Here is a 17,746-nt window from a genome sequence, read left to right on the forward strand (position 1 = left end):
GCTCTTGTTACCCAGGCTGGAGTGCAATGGCGCGATCTCGGCTCACCGCAACCTCCGCCTCCTGGGTTCAAGCAATTCTCCTGCCTCAGCCTCCTGAGCAGCTGGGACTACAGGCACGCGCCACCATGCCCAGCTAATTTTTTGTAGTTTTAGTAGAGATGGGGTTTCACCATGTTGACCAGGATGGTCTCGATCTCTTGACCTCGTGATCCACCCGCCTTGGTCTCCCAAAGTGCTGGGATTACAGGCTTGAGCCACCGCGCCCGGCCAATTTTTTGTATTTTTAGTAGAGACGAAGTTTTTCCACGTTGGCCAGGCTGGTCTCGAACTCCCGACTTCAGGTGATCCGCCCACCTCGGCCTCCCAAAGTGCTGGGATTACAGGTGTGAGCCAGCGCCTGGCCAACAAGCTTTTCTTTTCTTTATTATTATTTTTTTTTCCCATGCGAACATGATCTTACAAGCTTTTAAAATTCTAATACTCAGGCTGTATCCCAGCTATTAAATTAGAATTTCTGGTTGTAGAAACTAGGCCTCAGTATTTTTTTTTTAAGCTCCTCAGTTCTCCCAGTGTGCAGCTAAGGTGAGAACCAGTGCTGATGGGGAGTCGATGGAAATGCTGTATTTTAGCATAATGCCTCTGGTGGCAGCTTGGAAGATGTTTGTTTAGGGAAAGGGAGATTGAGAAAAGAAAGAATGAATGTACTTAGGGACTAGTTGGGGAAGCAGCTGATGCAAAAGAAACATGAAACTAGAGGTTTTTGTTTTGCTTTGTTTGTGGGTACCTGAGGGATGGCGCAAGAAGATGAGTCACATTCTGGTAAGAGGAGTATTTATATGCTGCGAGAAGGTAGAGTTAGGGCTTCTTGGAGGAATCCTGGGACTTTTCACACACTTTACCATAATCTCTAATTCTGTAATAGATAAAAGTACAGTCCCAAGTGAGCAGAATCTCAAACAGAACTCAGAAGGTCTAGCTACCTTTTATCTGCCACCAAGATCTTATCTTTTCCTGGATGCAGAGTCACTTACAGACTAAGTGTCACCTAGAAGCCCCAAAATAGGGTATGCTGGGCCAATACAAGGAAGATTGAGTTGACTTTTTAGTTATTAGATTACAGAACTCTGCCAGGTCGGAACAGTGACATGAAGCAGCAGCAGCTGATGGAGACAGAAGGAACCACCTCAAAACAGGTGAGAGTGTGCCAGGGCCTCTGCTAGGACCCAGTTTCAGTTATCTGTTACTCCAAAGCATAACCATAGTGATTTGTTATTTCTAATGATTCTGTGGGTTGACTGAACAGTTATTCTCTTCTTGCTTGAGGTCACGTAATGCAGCTGGGCTGAGACTGTTGCCCAAGTTGCTGGTTTTCCTTCCTGAGGCCTCTGCATGTGGCTTTTTTGGGCTTTTTGGCAGCATAGCAGTCTCATGAAAGCAGTTTCTTAAGGGATGGGCCTGGAATTAAAACAGTGTTACTTCTGCCACATTTTATTGGCTGAAGAAGTTGCAAGTCAATCCCAGAGAGTAAATAAGAGAAGAAATAGGCCCTGTCTCTTGATGGGAGGAACAGCATGTGCAAACTGGAATGAGAGGAATTGTTGGAAGCCATCCTTGGAGGCCGTCTGCCCTTGGTTGACTGTAGGGAACGGGAAGGAGTGGTTCTAGCTTCATTTCGACAGCACGGAGAGCAAAGAATGTGTGATACCAGCTGCTTTTCAGTCCAAAGAGATGGGTCCCTGGCTCATCTTAGATGTTAATTTCTCCAAGGAAAACATCTTTTAGAAAAATCCTTTTAGTTCCCTAAAGTCTTGATTCAAATTTCCTTATGTTTTTCCCTGATGAATTTCAGGATTCCACAGAGAGACCAAAGATGGACTATTATGACCATGTGGATCTCTACCACAGTGTGAAAAGTAAGTTACTAGAGTAGAGGAGCCTTAGTAAGTGACTGAGGCTAGGGAGAACTGAACCTGTGTTGACCAGGATGGTTTACCTCCCTGAAGGCACAGTCCTCCTGTCTTAGAGAGATCCTAAAAAACACCCCAGTTTTTCCTTTTCTGTCCTCCATTTGTCATAGTTAGTTGAGAGAAGTTTACAGGTGCAATTAATGACTGCATCTTCTTTTAGGTCCTGAATTGTATGAAACAGAACCGACTAACAAGGACATTAGTGCTCTGGTGGAAGCTGTGCCAGAAGCTCAGGCTGTCAGCCAAAAGAAGGTCTCCTTGAGCTTTTCAGAAAGTATGGCTAGAACAAGCTTGAACTCTGAGCTCGCACTACTGAGGATTCTTCAGGACACTGATGATGAGGATGAGGAGAGCCAATCCTCTGGGACAGAGTGAGAAGCCTCTGGAGAAGTAGACTGAAGGCATCTCCCGTAGCAGCTGTGTTCCAGAGTGGGATGGCTGGTATCCTGAGGACAGCAGCGTTTCACATAAGGGCAAGAGGAGAGAGGACTTCTGCTCTCTGGAGCCTTTCCCAGGGCCTGAGCTCTGAGCTTAGGGATTCAGATTTCTTTGTTTACCTCTACTTGCCTCTAAAATAAATGTAGGAGAAAAAGCCCTACCCCTTTTACATTTATATTATTTCTCTTCCATTAGGGTCAGGATAATTTTGGTGATTAAACACAACTGCTTCTCAATCAAAAGACTCATTTTCTCTTTCTAGGAGGAAGGAAAAGGTGTTTCTTGGTATCTGTTTTCTGGGTCACTCTTATCTCATCTCTGAAGCTCTGAAAGGTTTCCAATGGTAGGGGGCTGAATTTGGCTCATGGGAGCTGCCATGGTGCTCGCTAGATTTTTCTCTCATTCCCTAGAAATGGTTTCTTTTGGAGATGGGATCTACATTGTCATCAAATAATGTTCATTGTGTCGCTGATTATGAGCTCCTAGGCTCAAGCAGTCCTCCCTCCTCAGCCCCCCAAAGTGCTGGGATTACAGGCATGAGCCACTGCACTCAGCCAAAAGGCTCTAGTTTCTAAGGAACTGAGACTGCAAGAAAGTTTCAGCGATCCTCATAAAGACACAGAATTTCGAAGTCTCAGGGAACCTCTAACTTGGTTTTGGAGAGATTTTTTTTCAGTTTTAGTCCTTAAAAAGATTTAATGTAGTAGAGATTTCAAAATTACGTAAAAGGAAAGATAATAATATAATGAAACTGATACATTCAGTATCTTAGATCTGGGCAAGGAAGGCCCTTGCCTTGACCCCATGCTTTAGAAAGTCCTCTGGTCTTCTGGCTGTGCTGCCCCTCATGGCAGAGAAATTTGCAGAGCCAAATGGATGTACACCTAGCTGGAGTCTGTGATTCCCGTTGAGACTTTGTTCCTGGTATTTGGTTCCCTGGAATTTTCTGCCGAGTGGCCTCTTGCCTACTTCCATGGCTTGTACAGGCATCTTTCATGGGTCCATCCTTCCAAGTGTGGACTATCCCACCAGTGTGTGCACTGCTGGGTTCAAGCGGGGTAAGAGGAGGGTATATGGAGAGGGATGTGCCCACAGCTTGGACATATAGGTTGGGGCATCTGTATTTGTGGCCTTTCCCAGTAAGGATGGGATCTGGGGATGAGAAGTGAGGGCTGGTTCTTCTAGTACTGCATGTTTGTGTGGAATCTCAAGGAATCTGTGGATTTTGAATGAACTTGACTTTCTAGATCATGAAGATATACTGGTCAAGGTAGGAGGATAGAACATGTTTTATTTAACAATTTGTTAGCTTGATTTATAGTTTTTAAATGATCAGACATGGTTAGTAGACCTGTTTTTGTACATTTTTCCTGAGTCCTGCAAAACATTAGGACTGAACATAGCCATCATTTGGGACAAATTTTAAGGAGGAAGAATTTAGCCCCACAACATAAAGATCATTTATTTGCAGCCCCATTTTAAAAGTAAGGATAGTGAAGCTCAGAGAGGGGATTTGTCTTGACTGAGATCATGAGCTTGGAAGTGGAGCTGAGCTGGAATCTGGGTCTCCTAGTGCTAGGTCAGAGCTCTTTTCATTATTCCACTCTGCTGTTCTTTCACTTCATTCTCCAGAAACAGTGTAGGATATTCGTCATCATATTTAACCAGAGTCTGACTTCCTCTCCTTCCTGGAGTACTGTCTGTCTTCTTCTATAATTGATTAATGTGGGTCCCAGGGATGCTGGCTCCATTTTTATTTTAATCAGGAAAATTGGAAACATACAAAAGTTAATGAGTTCCCATTTGTCCATTACGTAAGAATTATCAATTTATGTCCAATCTTGTTTCATATACATATACCCCCATTCTGAACAAGGTTATTTGAAGCAAAGGTCATTTTATCCATAAATATTTCAGCATACACCTCTAAAAGAAAAGTGTTAAAAATAACGACAAAAATTAATCATAGTTGTTTAATATCATCAAATATCCAGGCAAATTCAAATTTCCCTCTATTATTAATTTCTTTTCACAGTTGATTCCTTCAAACTAGAATCCAAATAAGGCCCATAAATTGAATTTGGTTGATATGCTCAAAAATCTTTTTTTTTTTTTTTTGAAAGAGGGTCTCACTCTGTTACCTAGGTTGGGGTGCGGTGGCATGATCACAGCTCACTGAAGCCTCGACCTCTAGGGCTAAGGTGATCCTCTTGCCTTGGCCCCTTAAATTGTTGGGACCACAGCCATACGCCACCATGCCTGGCTAATTATTTTGTATTATTATTTGTAGAGATGGGGTCTTGCTATGTTGCCCAGGCTAGTCTCGAACTCCTGGGCTCCAGTGATCCTCCCATCTTGGTCTCCCAAAGTGCTGGGATTACAGGTGGGAGCCACTTGACCTCTAAGATCCTTCACTCTATAGAAATCAAGTGGCTCCCACCTGTAATCCCAGTGCTTTCCCTTTTCCTTTTCTCTTTTTTCCTGTAATCCCACTTTCTCCTTTTTCCTTTTTCTTTTCTTGCAATTTATTTGCTGAAGAAACGGGGTTGTTTGGCCTATAGATTCCTATAGTCTTGATTTTGCCAGTTGTATCCCCATGGTGTTGTTTCTTCATTCTCTTTATTTCCTGCAAACTTTCAGATCCAGAGGCTTGGGCTGCTTCATGGTTGTTTTTTTTTTTTTTTTTTTTTTTTGCAAGATAATGTCATAGATAGCATTATGTGCTTCCATCAGGGGGCCCGTAATGGCTGGTTGTCTCTTCTCTGGTCTTAGTGGCCGGTAATGATCTTTGCCTCATTTTTGTATATTGATTGTGTATCCCACAACCTAACTTACCTTGTTATTTAGTTTTGATAGTCTTTCAGTGGATTTCTTATTATTTTCTTTTTCTTTTTTGGAGTGTGTCACCTTTATTGATAGTGTTGTTGGGAAGGGAGAGGAAATATTTCTTTTCTTACTTATTGCTGGATTCATGACAGAGACATCCATAGCAAAGGACAGGTTAGCAAGAGAAAAGCATACAAATTTATTTAATATAAGTTTTACATGACATGGGAGCCTTCCCTCCTATGACGTGAAGACAAGGAAACAGGGAAGCCTGGGTAATTTTATGCTAAGTTTGATGAAGAGTAGACAGTTGTGGAGAATTATGACTGGAGGACAAAAGAGTATGATCTAATGGTAATAAACCTGGGGAACTTAGCAAGGCCTGTTTGTGCAGATTCTTCCTTTTGTCCCTTGTGTCTTCAGAGCTAAGGATATTCCTTTCCTCTAGGTATAGGGAAGGTCCCTCTTAAAATGAAAATCTTGTTTCGGGGAGAAGAGGGAATGACGAGAGTGACTTTCCTGCTTCTGCTGTGTTTTCAAATGCCAAGATGCCATATTTTGGGGTTGCACGTCCCGAACCTTGCCATTGTCCTCTTCTAAATTCATCCCTAATATGTCAAGGTGACTTCAAGACGGCCACATAGTCCTGAGGCTTACCCTAGTGAGTGAAGTGTGGTTTTCTAATGTGATGCTCCCGCAGGCAAAGCGGGGAAATATCCTTCTGACATGCAGCCCAGCTCGTTTTCGGCTTATTATTCCTTGCATCCAGCAGGAACTAAGATTGCACCTGCCCACTTGCTAGTTTATTATACTACAAAGGATACAGATGAAGAGATGTGTAGATCCAGGTACGGGGAAGAGGCTTCCATGCTTTCCCTGGGCGCACCACCCTCCAGGAATCTCCATGTGTTAAACTATCTGGAAGCTCTTCTTAGGATGTTCTGTATACAAGATTATATCATCTACAAATCGAGATGTTTTTGTGTCTTTTAACCGTCATGGTTCTAATTTTTTTTTCTTCCTTAACTGTTCTTGCTAGAACCTCTAGTACAATCTTGAATAGAAATGATGAGTAAACATCCTTGTTTTATTTTTTGTCTTAGGGCTGAGCATTCAGTCTTTCACCATTAAGTATGATGTTCACTTTGAGTTTTTCATAGAAGCCCTTAATTATATGAGTTCTCCCCTCCCCTCCCCTCCCCTCCCCTCTCTTCCCTTTCTTTTTTAGCAGACTGTGTTGCCCAAGCTGGAGTGCAATGGTGTGGTCTCTGCTCACTGCAACCTCTGCCTCCTGGGTTCAAGTGATTCTCCTGCCTCAGCCTCCCAAGTAGCATCTCCAAGATTACAGGTGTCTGCCACCATGCCTGGCTAATTTTTGTATTTTTAGTAGAGACTGGGTTTCCCCATGTTGGCCAGGCTGGTCTTGAACTCCTTAAGTGATCTGCCTGCCTTGAGCTTCCCAAAGTGTTGGGATTACAGGCATGAGCCACCATGCCTGGCCTTGTATTAATTCTTTAAATGTTAGGTAGGAGCTATCAGTAAGGCAATCTGGGGCTGAGCTTTTCTTTGTGGATAGTTTTTTGAGTGCTAGTTCAATCTCTTTATTGTTATAAGCATATTCAGATTGCCTATTTCTGCTTCTTCTTTTTTTTTTTTTTTTGAGACAAGGTCTCATTCTGTCACCCAGGTTGGAGTGCTGTGGCATGATGCTGGCTCACTGCAACTTTTGCCTCCCAAGCTAAAGTGATCCACCTCAGCCTCTTGAGTAGCTGGGACTACAGGCATGAGCCACCATGCCTGGCTAGTTTTTTGTATTTTTGGTAGAGACAGGGTTTCATGTTGCCCAGGCTGGTCTTGAACTCCTGAATTCAGGTGATCCACCTGCCTCGGCCTCCCAAAGTGCTGGGATTACAGGCATAAGCCATTGTACCTGGCTATTTCTTCTTGAATCAGTTTCTGTAGTTTGTGTTTCTAGGAATTTGTCCATTTCATCTAATTGTCAAATTTATTAGTGTGCATTTACTTGTAGTATTTCTTTTTTTTTTTTCAGATAGAGTTTCATTCTTGTTGCCCAGGCTGGAGTGCAATGGTATGATCTTGACTCGCTGCAACCTCCACCTCCTAGATTCAAATGATTCTCCTGCCTCAGCCTCCCAAGTAGCTGAGATTACAGGCATGTCCCACCACGCCTGGCTAATTTTTTGTATTTTTCATAGAGAAGGGGTTTCACCATGTTGGCCAAATTATTGTTTAGTAGTATGTTGGCCTTGAACTCCTGACCTCAAGTGATCCACCAGCTTTGGCCTTGCAAAGTGCTGGGATTACAGGCATGAGCCACTGTGCCCAGCCTACTTGTATTCTTTTAATCCTTTAAAGGTTGTTAGTCATGTCACCTCTTTTATATCTGATTATAGTAATGTGAGTTATCTTTCTTTTTTTCTTGGTCAGTTAGGTAGTTTGTCAGTTTTGTTAATCTTTTCAAAGAGCCAGTTTTGTTTTCATTGATTTTTCTGTTCTTTAAAAATTCTTGATTTTATTAATTTTCACTCGAATCTTTATTACCTTCCTTCTGCTTGCTTTAGTTGTGGTTTGCTCTTCTTTTTCTAATGTCTTATGGTGGTAGAAGGTTGCTGATTTGGGGTCTTTATTCTTTTGTAATGTAGTAATTTACAGCTGTAAGTACCCTGTACGCACGGTTTGAGCTGTATCCTATAAGTTTTGATATATCTTCATTTTCATTTACCTCGAAGTATTTTCTCTTTTGCTGATTTTTTTATCCATTGGTTGTTTAGTAGTATGCTGTTTAATTTCCACATACTTAGGAGTTTCCCAAATTTCTCTGTTCTATGACTTACATCTGTATCAGAGGAAATCTCTGAGCCAAAGTCCTGGTGATGGGCGTGGAAACAATGATGTGCTTCTTCTTGAGTGACACTCCATGTTAGATTCTGAGTGCTTTGTAGATGGGAGGGGCAGCAGTCACAGGTCTCCTTGGCTTGCCTTTCAGCGTGGAACCTGCCCATGAACTGGGGCAAATTCAGCCAGAGCCCTAGTGTTTTCAATAGTACCATGCCCAAGGTAGAGCCTGTTTCCACAAGTGGAGGCTGGATGGAAGAAGGGAACTCCATTTATATCAGCTGTACTCACCTGGAACTTTGCCCACAGCAACAAGTAGGGGAAAAGGATGAGAAATGCTGACATCCCATCCCTCCTGGGAAGATAGCTGAGGCAGGAGGCAGCCCTGTGTTCTAGGCTGAAGCAGCCTGAGGTATAGTTTTTGTCTCACTGAATTGAGGGTGGGAGAACAGAGAGAGCATGGGTCTTGGTTCACATACCTTGGATTCTTATAATTCTGAGTTTTTGTAGATGTTTTTGAACAGATGTTTCTTCATTTGTGGTATGCCCTTAGGGCCATTTCCAGACTCTTAACTTTTTTTTTTTTTAAACAATCCTCACTAGTTTTACTAAAGAGCAGACCTTGGGGCTTCTCAGTGTCATGCTAAAAGTGGAGCTCTAGCTTGGGCCTGAGATCTTTTTTAAAGAGAAACTTCTCACTCATCAATTATTTGGTTCTCTAAGTACAGTTCATATAGGAAAGGCAGATTAAATGTTTGACTCCTTCAAAACACTGTTTCAAAACAGACCAAATTAGAAAGCTAAATCTGCTGCCTACTCGGGCCAAATCAAAAAGTATATGACATTATTTGTGTTATTAGACTGAACTGTACTTAGCTGAATCTTCCTAGGGAGAGAAATCGACAAGGTATTACACGGGCTGTTTTCCTGAAAATAATTATTTCTTGAATGATTACATTGCAGAATGATTTATGTGGGCTGGCTTTAAAAAATTTACAATTTTCTTTCCTTTTTTTTTTTTTTTGAGGTGGAGTGTCGCTCTGTTGCCCAGGCTGGAGTGAAGTGGTGCCATCTTGGCTTACTGCAACCTCCACCTCCTGGGTTCAAGTGATTCTCCTGTCTCAGCCTCCTGAGTAGCTGGGGTTACAGGGTGCCTGCCACCATGCCTGGCTAATTTTTGTACTTTTAGTAGAGGCAGGGTTTCACCATGTTGGCCAGGCTGGTCTTGAACTCCTGACCTCAGGTGATCCGCTTGCTTTGGCCTCCCAAAGTGCTGGGACTATAGGCATGAGCCACCACACCTGGCCTACAATTTTCTTCACTTCTTATTAGGCTACCCTCAGACCTGTCCACTGGAGCAAACCCAGTTTCTAATGGTCAATGGCAGGGATGAGGACAAGGCAGCATTTGCCTTCCATTTGCTTATTTTATCTAAAGACTCAGGCAGAGAAGAGAAGGTATAATAACTATTTTATAACTAATTCAATTACTTTATTGGTGAAGCAACTCTCAGAAATTGGAACATTCTTTAAAATCCTATTGATGAGTACACAGTTACTTTTTGAATCCTGATGGATTTTGAGTGAGAATATATGCACTATCTGAATGCTGGCCATTGCATCTATTTTCAAAGGGAGATAAAACACTTGCAGGCTGAAACTTGTTTTACCATTGCCATACCAATGCCTCAAAGTTAGATGATCACAAACAGAACCCTAGGAAATATAATCTCCAAACTGTGTTAGTTTTCAAGGTGCTTTACACTCACTATTTCACTTGGTTCTCTGGCTAACCACATAGACATATGTGGACTGTAGCCAGTTGATAAATTAGGCTCAGAATACAGGGCTAATGAGACCCCATTTGGGGCCTTTGAGTAAATTAGAAAAAGACACCCTTTAAAACACTTTACTACCATCTTTTGAAAATTAACTCAATGACTATATAACTCTAAGATGATTAAAATACGAGCAGCACCCCTAGAGTTGGTCTACAACCTTCACGACAGACCTTGTGGCCCTGCTGGAGAGGCCAAGACAAAGGCGAGCAAGTCAAGGGGGCTGGGTTTAGAATCTTGGTTCAGCCTGTCCTCATTCACTATATCCTGACACCTCTCTGACTCCCTCTCTTTAATATATGACTGAGACTGGGATACCCTTAGATCTAAAGGAAGGACAAGGCCGTGTAGACAAGAATTGACTGAAGGGGAGAAGTCCCCATGAACTCTTTACTTCAGCCTCCCAAAGTTCTGAGAGAGGAGGAGCCAGGTAACTGCTGCTAACTGCCGTTTCCCCACCATCTGGGCCTAAGGAAGCAGAAGTAAGGCTTAATCGCATAATTGCTTGGAGATTCACTTTACTTATTTAAACCAACAAGAGGACTTAAGGTTTAGCCTGTTGGAATATGGTTCTAAGAGGCTTATATTCCCAAGAAACTAGCCCTTAGTTTCTTTTGTTCTTTGCTACTTTGTGATCCCTGCTAGAGACAGGCCCTTGCTTTGGGTTACCATAATTTTCTTTTTTTTTTTTTTTTTTTTTTTGAGACGGAGTTTCACTCATGTTACCCAGGCTGGAGTGCAATGGCGCGATCTCGGCTCACCGCAACCTCTGCCTCCTGGGTTCAGGCAATTCTCCTGCCTCAGCCTCCTGAGTTCCTGGGATTACAGGCACGCACCACCATGCCCAGCTAATGTTTTGTATTTTTAGTAGAGATGGGGTTTCACCATGTTGACCAGGATGGTCTCGATCTCTTGACCTCGTGATCCACCCGCCTCGGCCTCCCAAAGTGCTGGGATTACAGGCTTGAGCCACCGCGCCCGGCAGGTTACCATAATTTTCTAAGCACACCTCCTGGTGACACCTGGCCCAGTTTGACATGTGTGTAGAAGTAAGAGTCAATGAAAACATCTTCAGACATTCTAGGCCCACAGTTTCAGAGCCAGCTGGACTTTGTTTTGCTATTGGTCCCAACCTTTGGGATGACACACGCTGTTCTTCATGGTTTTTGTTTTTGTATTTTTTGAGACAGAGTCCCTCTCTGCTGCCCAGGCTGGAATGAGGTGGCACAATCTCTGCTCAATGCAACCTCCACTGCCTGGGTTCAAGTGATTCTCGTGCCTCAACCTCCTGAGTAGCTGGGCTTACAGGCATACACCACTGTGCCCAAATAATTTTTGTATTTTTAGTAGAGAAGGGGTTTCCCATGTTGACCAGGTTGGCCTCGAACTCCTGGCTCAAGTGATCCACCCACCTTGACCTCCCAAAGTGCTGGGATTACAGGCATGACCCACCGTGTCCAGCCTGTTTTTGAATTATAGAAAGCCCCTTGGGTTTGGTGGGAGGGTGTCAGGGTTTGATTCATGATACAGTGACACTTAAAAAATCAGTATATTCAAATGCACCTAAAGGAAACACTTGATTAATTAAGGACAGTAATACCTCTGTCCTTACATAGAAGTTATTGGAAAGTCCTTTGTAGTCCAGAGGAATGTGGGAAGGAATTTCTAAATTTTCTCTTTCCATTGCTGTAAGGTACTAGGGTATTAAATTAATTTGTCCTTCTATATATGCATTTTTTTATTTGAAAAGTTTTATATATGAGAATGGTGTACACAGACTTGGAACCAGATATTTACTAGATAGACTTTGCAAAGTGTATTTAATATAAAAGTATAGACAGAGGACATTTTGAAGGTAGAACTAAAAAAGAGCACAGAGAGAGAGAGAGAGAGAGTGACAGAGAGAGAAAGCGCTATATATGTTTATTTAACAGATATCGTGTACCCTTTATGTATTAGAGAATCATCCCCTAGATTATCTTGATAGAGAAAGGAAAAGTTCTGGAGAAATGGTGGAGAGTCATTCCCAGCAATATAGCTTTGTAAGAAATTTTTCCTGGCTCAATTGACAAAGTTTTTTAGAACCACTAGGTGGTGATACTACATTATGAAAATGACACACTCTCTTTGACACCTTTCAAATAACTGCAGGCCTCTGGTAATTTCTATGGCCAGTGTCTACACAACCAAAGAAACGTCTTAGTGAGTAAATGAAGGAAAACACATTTCATCATTTACATATGTAAATTTACACATGTAAATTTAAATGCTCCAGGGGACTGGTGTTTCCTTGAGAGAAAAGTCTGTGCCTGTTGTTTTCATGGTTACAACCCCAGGTGATAGCCCTGGCATGTAGGAAGCCCTTGATCAATGCTTGACAAATGAATGAATCCATCTCTGAACAATTTCAATGATCACTGAAAGGACCATTCCAAGAGTGTGGCAAATAGTGGCACATGCCCAAAAGACCTAGGAATTTGGGAAGTTAGGAGCTGCTGATGATCCTGACAGATCATCAGTTGGGCAGACAGACTCAGGAAGGCAGTATTTGGAAGTGCAGAAATATAAAAAGTGATCTGAGGCACTTATAATTCTTTGTATCCCCTAAGCTTATCTTGGCCAGATTTCATCTGTTAAAAAATATGGGGAGGGTGTAAACCAATAAATTCGAATATATTTATATACATACATATTTTTTGGGTCTATATTACTTCTTGGGATGGCTTTGCCTTGGAAGAAATCTTCAAAAATCATTTTTTTTTTACTCTTCTCTGCCTCTCATTCATTGTTATATTTGCTCATTCATTTATTTATTATAAATTCATTCATTCCACATTGAGCACCTATTACGTACAAAGCATTGGTCAAGCTTGTGGGATCATCTCTGACCTTTTCTTTTTTTGGTCCATCTGAATACAGTTAATCACCGAGTCATATCAGGTGCAGCATCCAAATCTATCCACTTCTCTCTGGTTTTTGTGCTATTACCCTAGTCCAGGTCTCTGTCTTCTTGCATCTGGGTTACTGCCTTCACCCCTAGTATTTTTTTTTTTTAGATGGGGGTCCCTCTCTGTTGTCCAGGCTGGAGTGCAGTGGCGCAATCACAACTCACTGCAGCCTCCTCCTCCTGGGTTCAAGCTATCCTCCCATCTCAGCCTCCCGAGTAGCTGGTATTACATGTGTGTGCCACCATGCCTAGCTATTTTTTGTAGAGATGAGGTTTTGCCATGTTGCCCAGTCTGATCTCAAACTCCTAGGCTCAAGCCATCCTCCCGCCTCAACCTCCCAAAGCCCTGGATAGCCATGAGCCACTGTGCCAAGCCTAACCCCTGATCTTTACCTCTGCCATCCATTCTTCCATCTTTCCACCATGCAAATATCATGATACATCTTTTTTTAAACCTTCCTTTCCCCTTAGGATCAAGCCTAACCTCTTTCACTTGGTTTACAAGTGCCTCACAAGGCAGGGCTGTGGCTGGCTTGTCTCTCCCCAGCCCCAGTGCCCCTCACTCTCACCTTGTTCTATGTGCTCCAGCCAAGATTTTTTTCTTTAGGTTCTTCTAATGAACCACATTCTCTCTTATCTTCTGACTTTTTTTTTTTTTTGGTACTTTTTCTTCAACTTCTTCTTCCCCCTTCTGCCTGGCTACTTTCTGTTCATTCTTTTTTTTCCTTTTTTCTTTTTTTTCTTGAGATGGAGTCTCGCTCTGTCACCCAGGCTGGAGTACAGTGGTGTGATCTCTGTTCACTGCAACCTCTGCCTCCCGGGTTCAAGTGATTCTCCTACCTCAGCCTCCGGAGTAGCTGGGATTACAGGCACCCGCCACCATGCCCAGCTAATTTTTTATTTTTATTTTTAGTACAGACAGGATTTTACCATGTTGACCAGGCTGGTCTCGAACTCCTGACCTCAAGAGATCCGCCTGCCTTGGCCTCCCAAAATGCTGGGATTACAGGTGTGAGTCACCATGCCCAGCCTGTCTAGCTACTTTCTACTCATTATTTAGGTCTCAGCTTACACATGACTTATTTAGGAATAAGCTTTTTCTGACCACTGTCAAGATGAGATTCCCCTCTTTCACTTTTTCTCTCATAGCCTCTATTGGGGTGCACGGCTTGTCTGTTGCCACCCTCTACTGCCAGACTGAGTTCTGTGAGTGGCAGAGCTCTCTCTGTCTTTACTGTATAAATATCTAGCACCTCATTGAGCACCTGGCACACTGTAAGTGCTTAATAATAAATGTTGAACGAGTGAATAAATGAAAAAATATATAATGTGTCTTCTTCCTTTAGTGTACTTATAATCCAGCAGTGTGAGATAAATGGTACAAAGAAAGAACTATAATGATGGAAAGAAGGAGCGTCACTTTGGATATTACCATTTAAGGCCGGGTTGGGTTTTGGCAAGTGAAGATGTTTGTGGAGGTGGCATTTGAAGTGGAAGGAAGTGATAGAGGTGGGAAAAGTTTGGGGAGCAGGCGAGGAGCATGGTGTTCCTATCTTGGAAGAGTAGGAGTGGGACTGAAGACAGCCTGTGACTCGATTGTGCAGGGCCTCAACTCTGATAGCCAATGGGGAGCCATTGATGGCTTTTGAATCGGGGAGTGATAGCACTAAATGCTAATTAATGAGAGAGAGAAACATGAATGGGAACGAGACCAGCAAGACCAGTTAGGAGGCTATCATAGAAATAAAGATCAGAAGAGATCAGGGCCTGAATGATGTAGGTGTTAGTAAGAATAGACGCAAAGGGATACTATGCACAGGAAGAATGAACCAGAACCTGGAAAACAGAAAGGAAGAGTGAGGGAGATGGGGAAGTGACGTGCTTTATTATCGGAAACGTGAAGTCAAGAGGCAGAACCAACTTAAGGAAAGATATTTATTCATCAAACCTTTACCATGAAGTTGTGGTTATATATACATTTTACATATGAAAATGCAATTAATGTGTGGGGTTAAAACGAAGCCCCAAGCAGGAGGGAGTGGCAGAGAAGATGTACTACAACTAGTGGGAGCTGTTCCAGCTCTTCTACTCTGAAAATACATCCCAGAGGGAGTGTGAGATGGGGAAGGTCAGTTTGCTGTTCATCGTTTTTATTTACAAAACCGTGTGTGTTTTATGGTTGACATAGAGATTATTTAAGGATAACTGTGGTTATTTATGATTTATGCCTTATATACTGTTTTTAGAACCAAATTCCCAAGCCAGATTTCACTTTTTATTATTATTGTTATTACATTTTTTTTCTTTTTTTTTGAGACGGAGTTTTGCTCTGTTGCCCAGGCTGGAGTGCAGTGGCGCAATCTCTGCTCACTGCCTCCCGAGTTCAAGTGATTCTCCTGCCTCAGCCTCCTGAGTAGCTGGGACTACAAGTGCCTGCCACCACGCCCAGCTAATTTTTTTGTATTTTTAGTAGAGATGGGTTTCACCATGTTGACCAGGCTTGTCTGGAACTCCTGACCTCAGGTGATCTGCCCGTCTCCACTTCCCAAAGTGCTGGCATTGCAAGCGTGAGCCACCGTGTCTGGCCAGGTTTGCTTTTTAAAATGTGTGCCAGGCCCTAGGTTGGGCAGTAGGGAGATACTAAGAAAACACATCTCAGTCATGGCATTGGAGCTGCTCACAGTCTCGTTGGGTAGCAAGATATGGAAGCAGACAGTGAGCACTACAGTCTAGGTGAGCAGTCAGAAAGAAGGGTGGAGGCAGAGGGAAAGCAGATTGGTGGCTGGTGTGTCGAGGCAGAGGTGGTGCTGGGCCCTGGAAATGGAGAGAGATCTGGGAGTCACCATTAGAACAGGTAAGCGTAGCAATAGGCACACATGAGCTCTCAGAGGGAGATAATATTGAGGAAGGAAGAGGACTAAAGGGCACAGCCGAGAACACACAAGAAGGTAAGCAGAGTCAGAAAATAGAGGAGTTGTCAGAGAGGCAGCAGGAAAACTCAGGCAAGGGGATGAGGACTGTGAATAGGCAAGTGGTCTGCATAATGTGAAAGACAATGGTGCCTGCTGAGTGAATCAAGTTTCAGCAGTGCAGTGATGGCAAAAAAAGGGGTCCGAGTGATTGGAAAGAATCTGGAAGCAAAGGGAATACATGCCACTTCTCTAAGTTCCAGCTCCAGCACAACTAACTTAGATATGTCCTCTAGTTCCCAATCAAATTTCCCTGGAGAACGTTTGGGATCTCTGGATGCCATGACCTCTGCCCCTGTGTTTCCGTACAGTGTGGTGTGCTACGTCCACTGGAAGGGCACTTCACCATCACAGTACACTGATCCAGAAACAGACTTTGCTCTACATAAGCCTTATATTCAAACCTGAGTGCAATCCAGATGAATCTCAACCATGGCTGTTGCATTTTAGACTACACATATCTATATTATTTTCTTCCACAAGTAGAATCCATATTCCCACATGACTGCAATTGCTAACTTGCTAATAGCTTCCCTGGAGTTTGCTTCTTGTAATTATCTCATCAGAAGACAACATATACAATTTAGTACAGGATGCAGGGAGCTCTGGGTGTTTTCTTTTTAGTCAATGGTTCCTATCCTAGTTATATTGTACTTTTAATCAGATTTAAATAATAAGCAAAACTCTTTTATATATATCCACATAGTTAGCACTTCCAGTGTTCTCTTTATTTCTTTGTGTGGATCCAGACTTCCATATGGTATCATTTTTCCCTCAATTTGAAAGACTTTAACATTTCTTGTAGTGTATATTTGCAGATGATGAATTCAGTCAGCTTTTGTAAATCTGAGAGTCTTTATTTTGCCTTCATTTTTGGAAGATATTTTTGCTGGGTAAATAATTCTTTTTTTTTTTTCTTTTTCTTCTTTGTATTTTATTTTTCTTAAGAGTCAGGGGCTCACACTGTTGCCCAGGCTGGAGTGCAATAGTGTGATCATAGCTCACTGCAGCCTCAAACTCCTGGGCTCAAGCAATCCTCCCACCCCAGCTTCTGGAGTAGCTAGGACTACAGGCATGCACCACCACATCTGGCTGCTTTAAAAATTTTTTTTGTAGAGATGGGTCTTGCTATTAGTATACCCAGGCTAGCCTCAAGTCATCCTCAAGCCATCCCCTCGCCTTGGCCTCCCAATGTGCTGGGATTACAGGCATGAGCCACTGCACTCAGCCTGTTTTTTTTTCTTTCAATGCTTTAAAGATATTGTTTCCCTGTCTTCTAGCACGTAGTTTTCTGATGAGAAGTCTGATGTCATTCTTATCTTTGCTCCTCTGTATGTAATGTGTAGTTTTTTTTCCTGGCTGCTTTTAAGATTTTATCTTTTTCACTATCTAGCAATTTGATCATGATGTACTTTTAGGTGTCTTCATGTTTCTTCTGCTTAGAGGTCATTGACCTTCTTGGTTTTGTGGGGTTTATAGTTTTTATCAAATTTGGAAAAAGCCCAACCACTATTTCTTTAAATACATTTTCTGTGCCCTACTTTCTTCTGGGATTCCAGTTATTACACATATCTGTTCCAGTTAATAATACATATCTATTAGGCTGCTTCCGGTTGTCCCACAGCTCACTGATCATCCATTTATTCATTTATTTTGGTCTTCTTTGTGTTTAATTTTGGGTGGCTTATACGGCTGTGTCTTCAAATTCACTGCTTTTTTTTCTGCAATGTCTAGCCCACTGTTAATTTCACCTTTTGTGTTTTTTATCTCAGGCATTATATTTTTCACCTCTAGTTGTTCAATTGGGTCATACATATATATATATTCCAAGTCTTTTTTTTTTTTTTTTTTTTTGGGACGGAGTTTCGCTCTTGTTACCCAGGCTGGAGTGCAATGGCGCGATCTC

The 17,746-nt window shown here is 42.4% G+C and overlaps 1 protein-coding gene across 4 annotated transcripts in view; it reads left to right on the top strand.

Moving 5' to 3' along the window:
• The window catches only part of CUNH9orf43 (chromosome unknown C9orf43 homolog), a 20,212-nt gene extending 17,565 nt beyond the window's left edge, over positions 1-2,647 (top strand). For 2 of the 4 annotated variants that reach the window (XM_032240450.1, XM_032240447.1), the window contains 3 exons: positions 1,114-1,193; positions 1,850-1,913; positions 2,128-2,647. In XM_032240450.1, coding sequence (XP_032096341.1) covers positions 1,114-1,193; positions 1,850-1,913; positions 2,128-2,342 — 359 coding nt within the window. In that variant the 3' untranslated portion in view covers positions 2,343-2,647. The remainder of the gene's footprint in view (positions 1-1,113; positions 1,194-1,849; positions 1,914-2,127) is intronic. The other 2 variants (XM_032240449.1, XM_032240448.1) reach the window with 2 other exon arrangements.
• Positions 2,648-17,746: the final 15,099 nt, after the last annotated feature.

This window comes from Sapajus apella, unplaced genomic scaffold, assembly GCF_009761245.1.
Source record: "Sapajus apella isolate SASKATOON/1434 unplaced genomic scaffold, GSC_monkey_1.0 scaffold46, whole genome shotgun sequence".
NCBI lineage: Eukaryota > Metazoa > Chordata > Mammalia > Primates > Cebidae > Sapajus > Sapajus apella.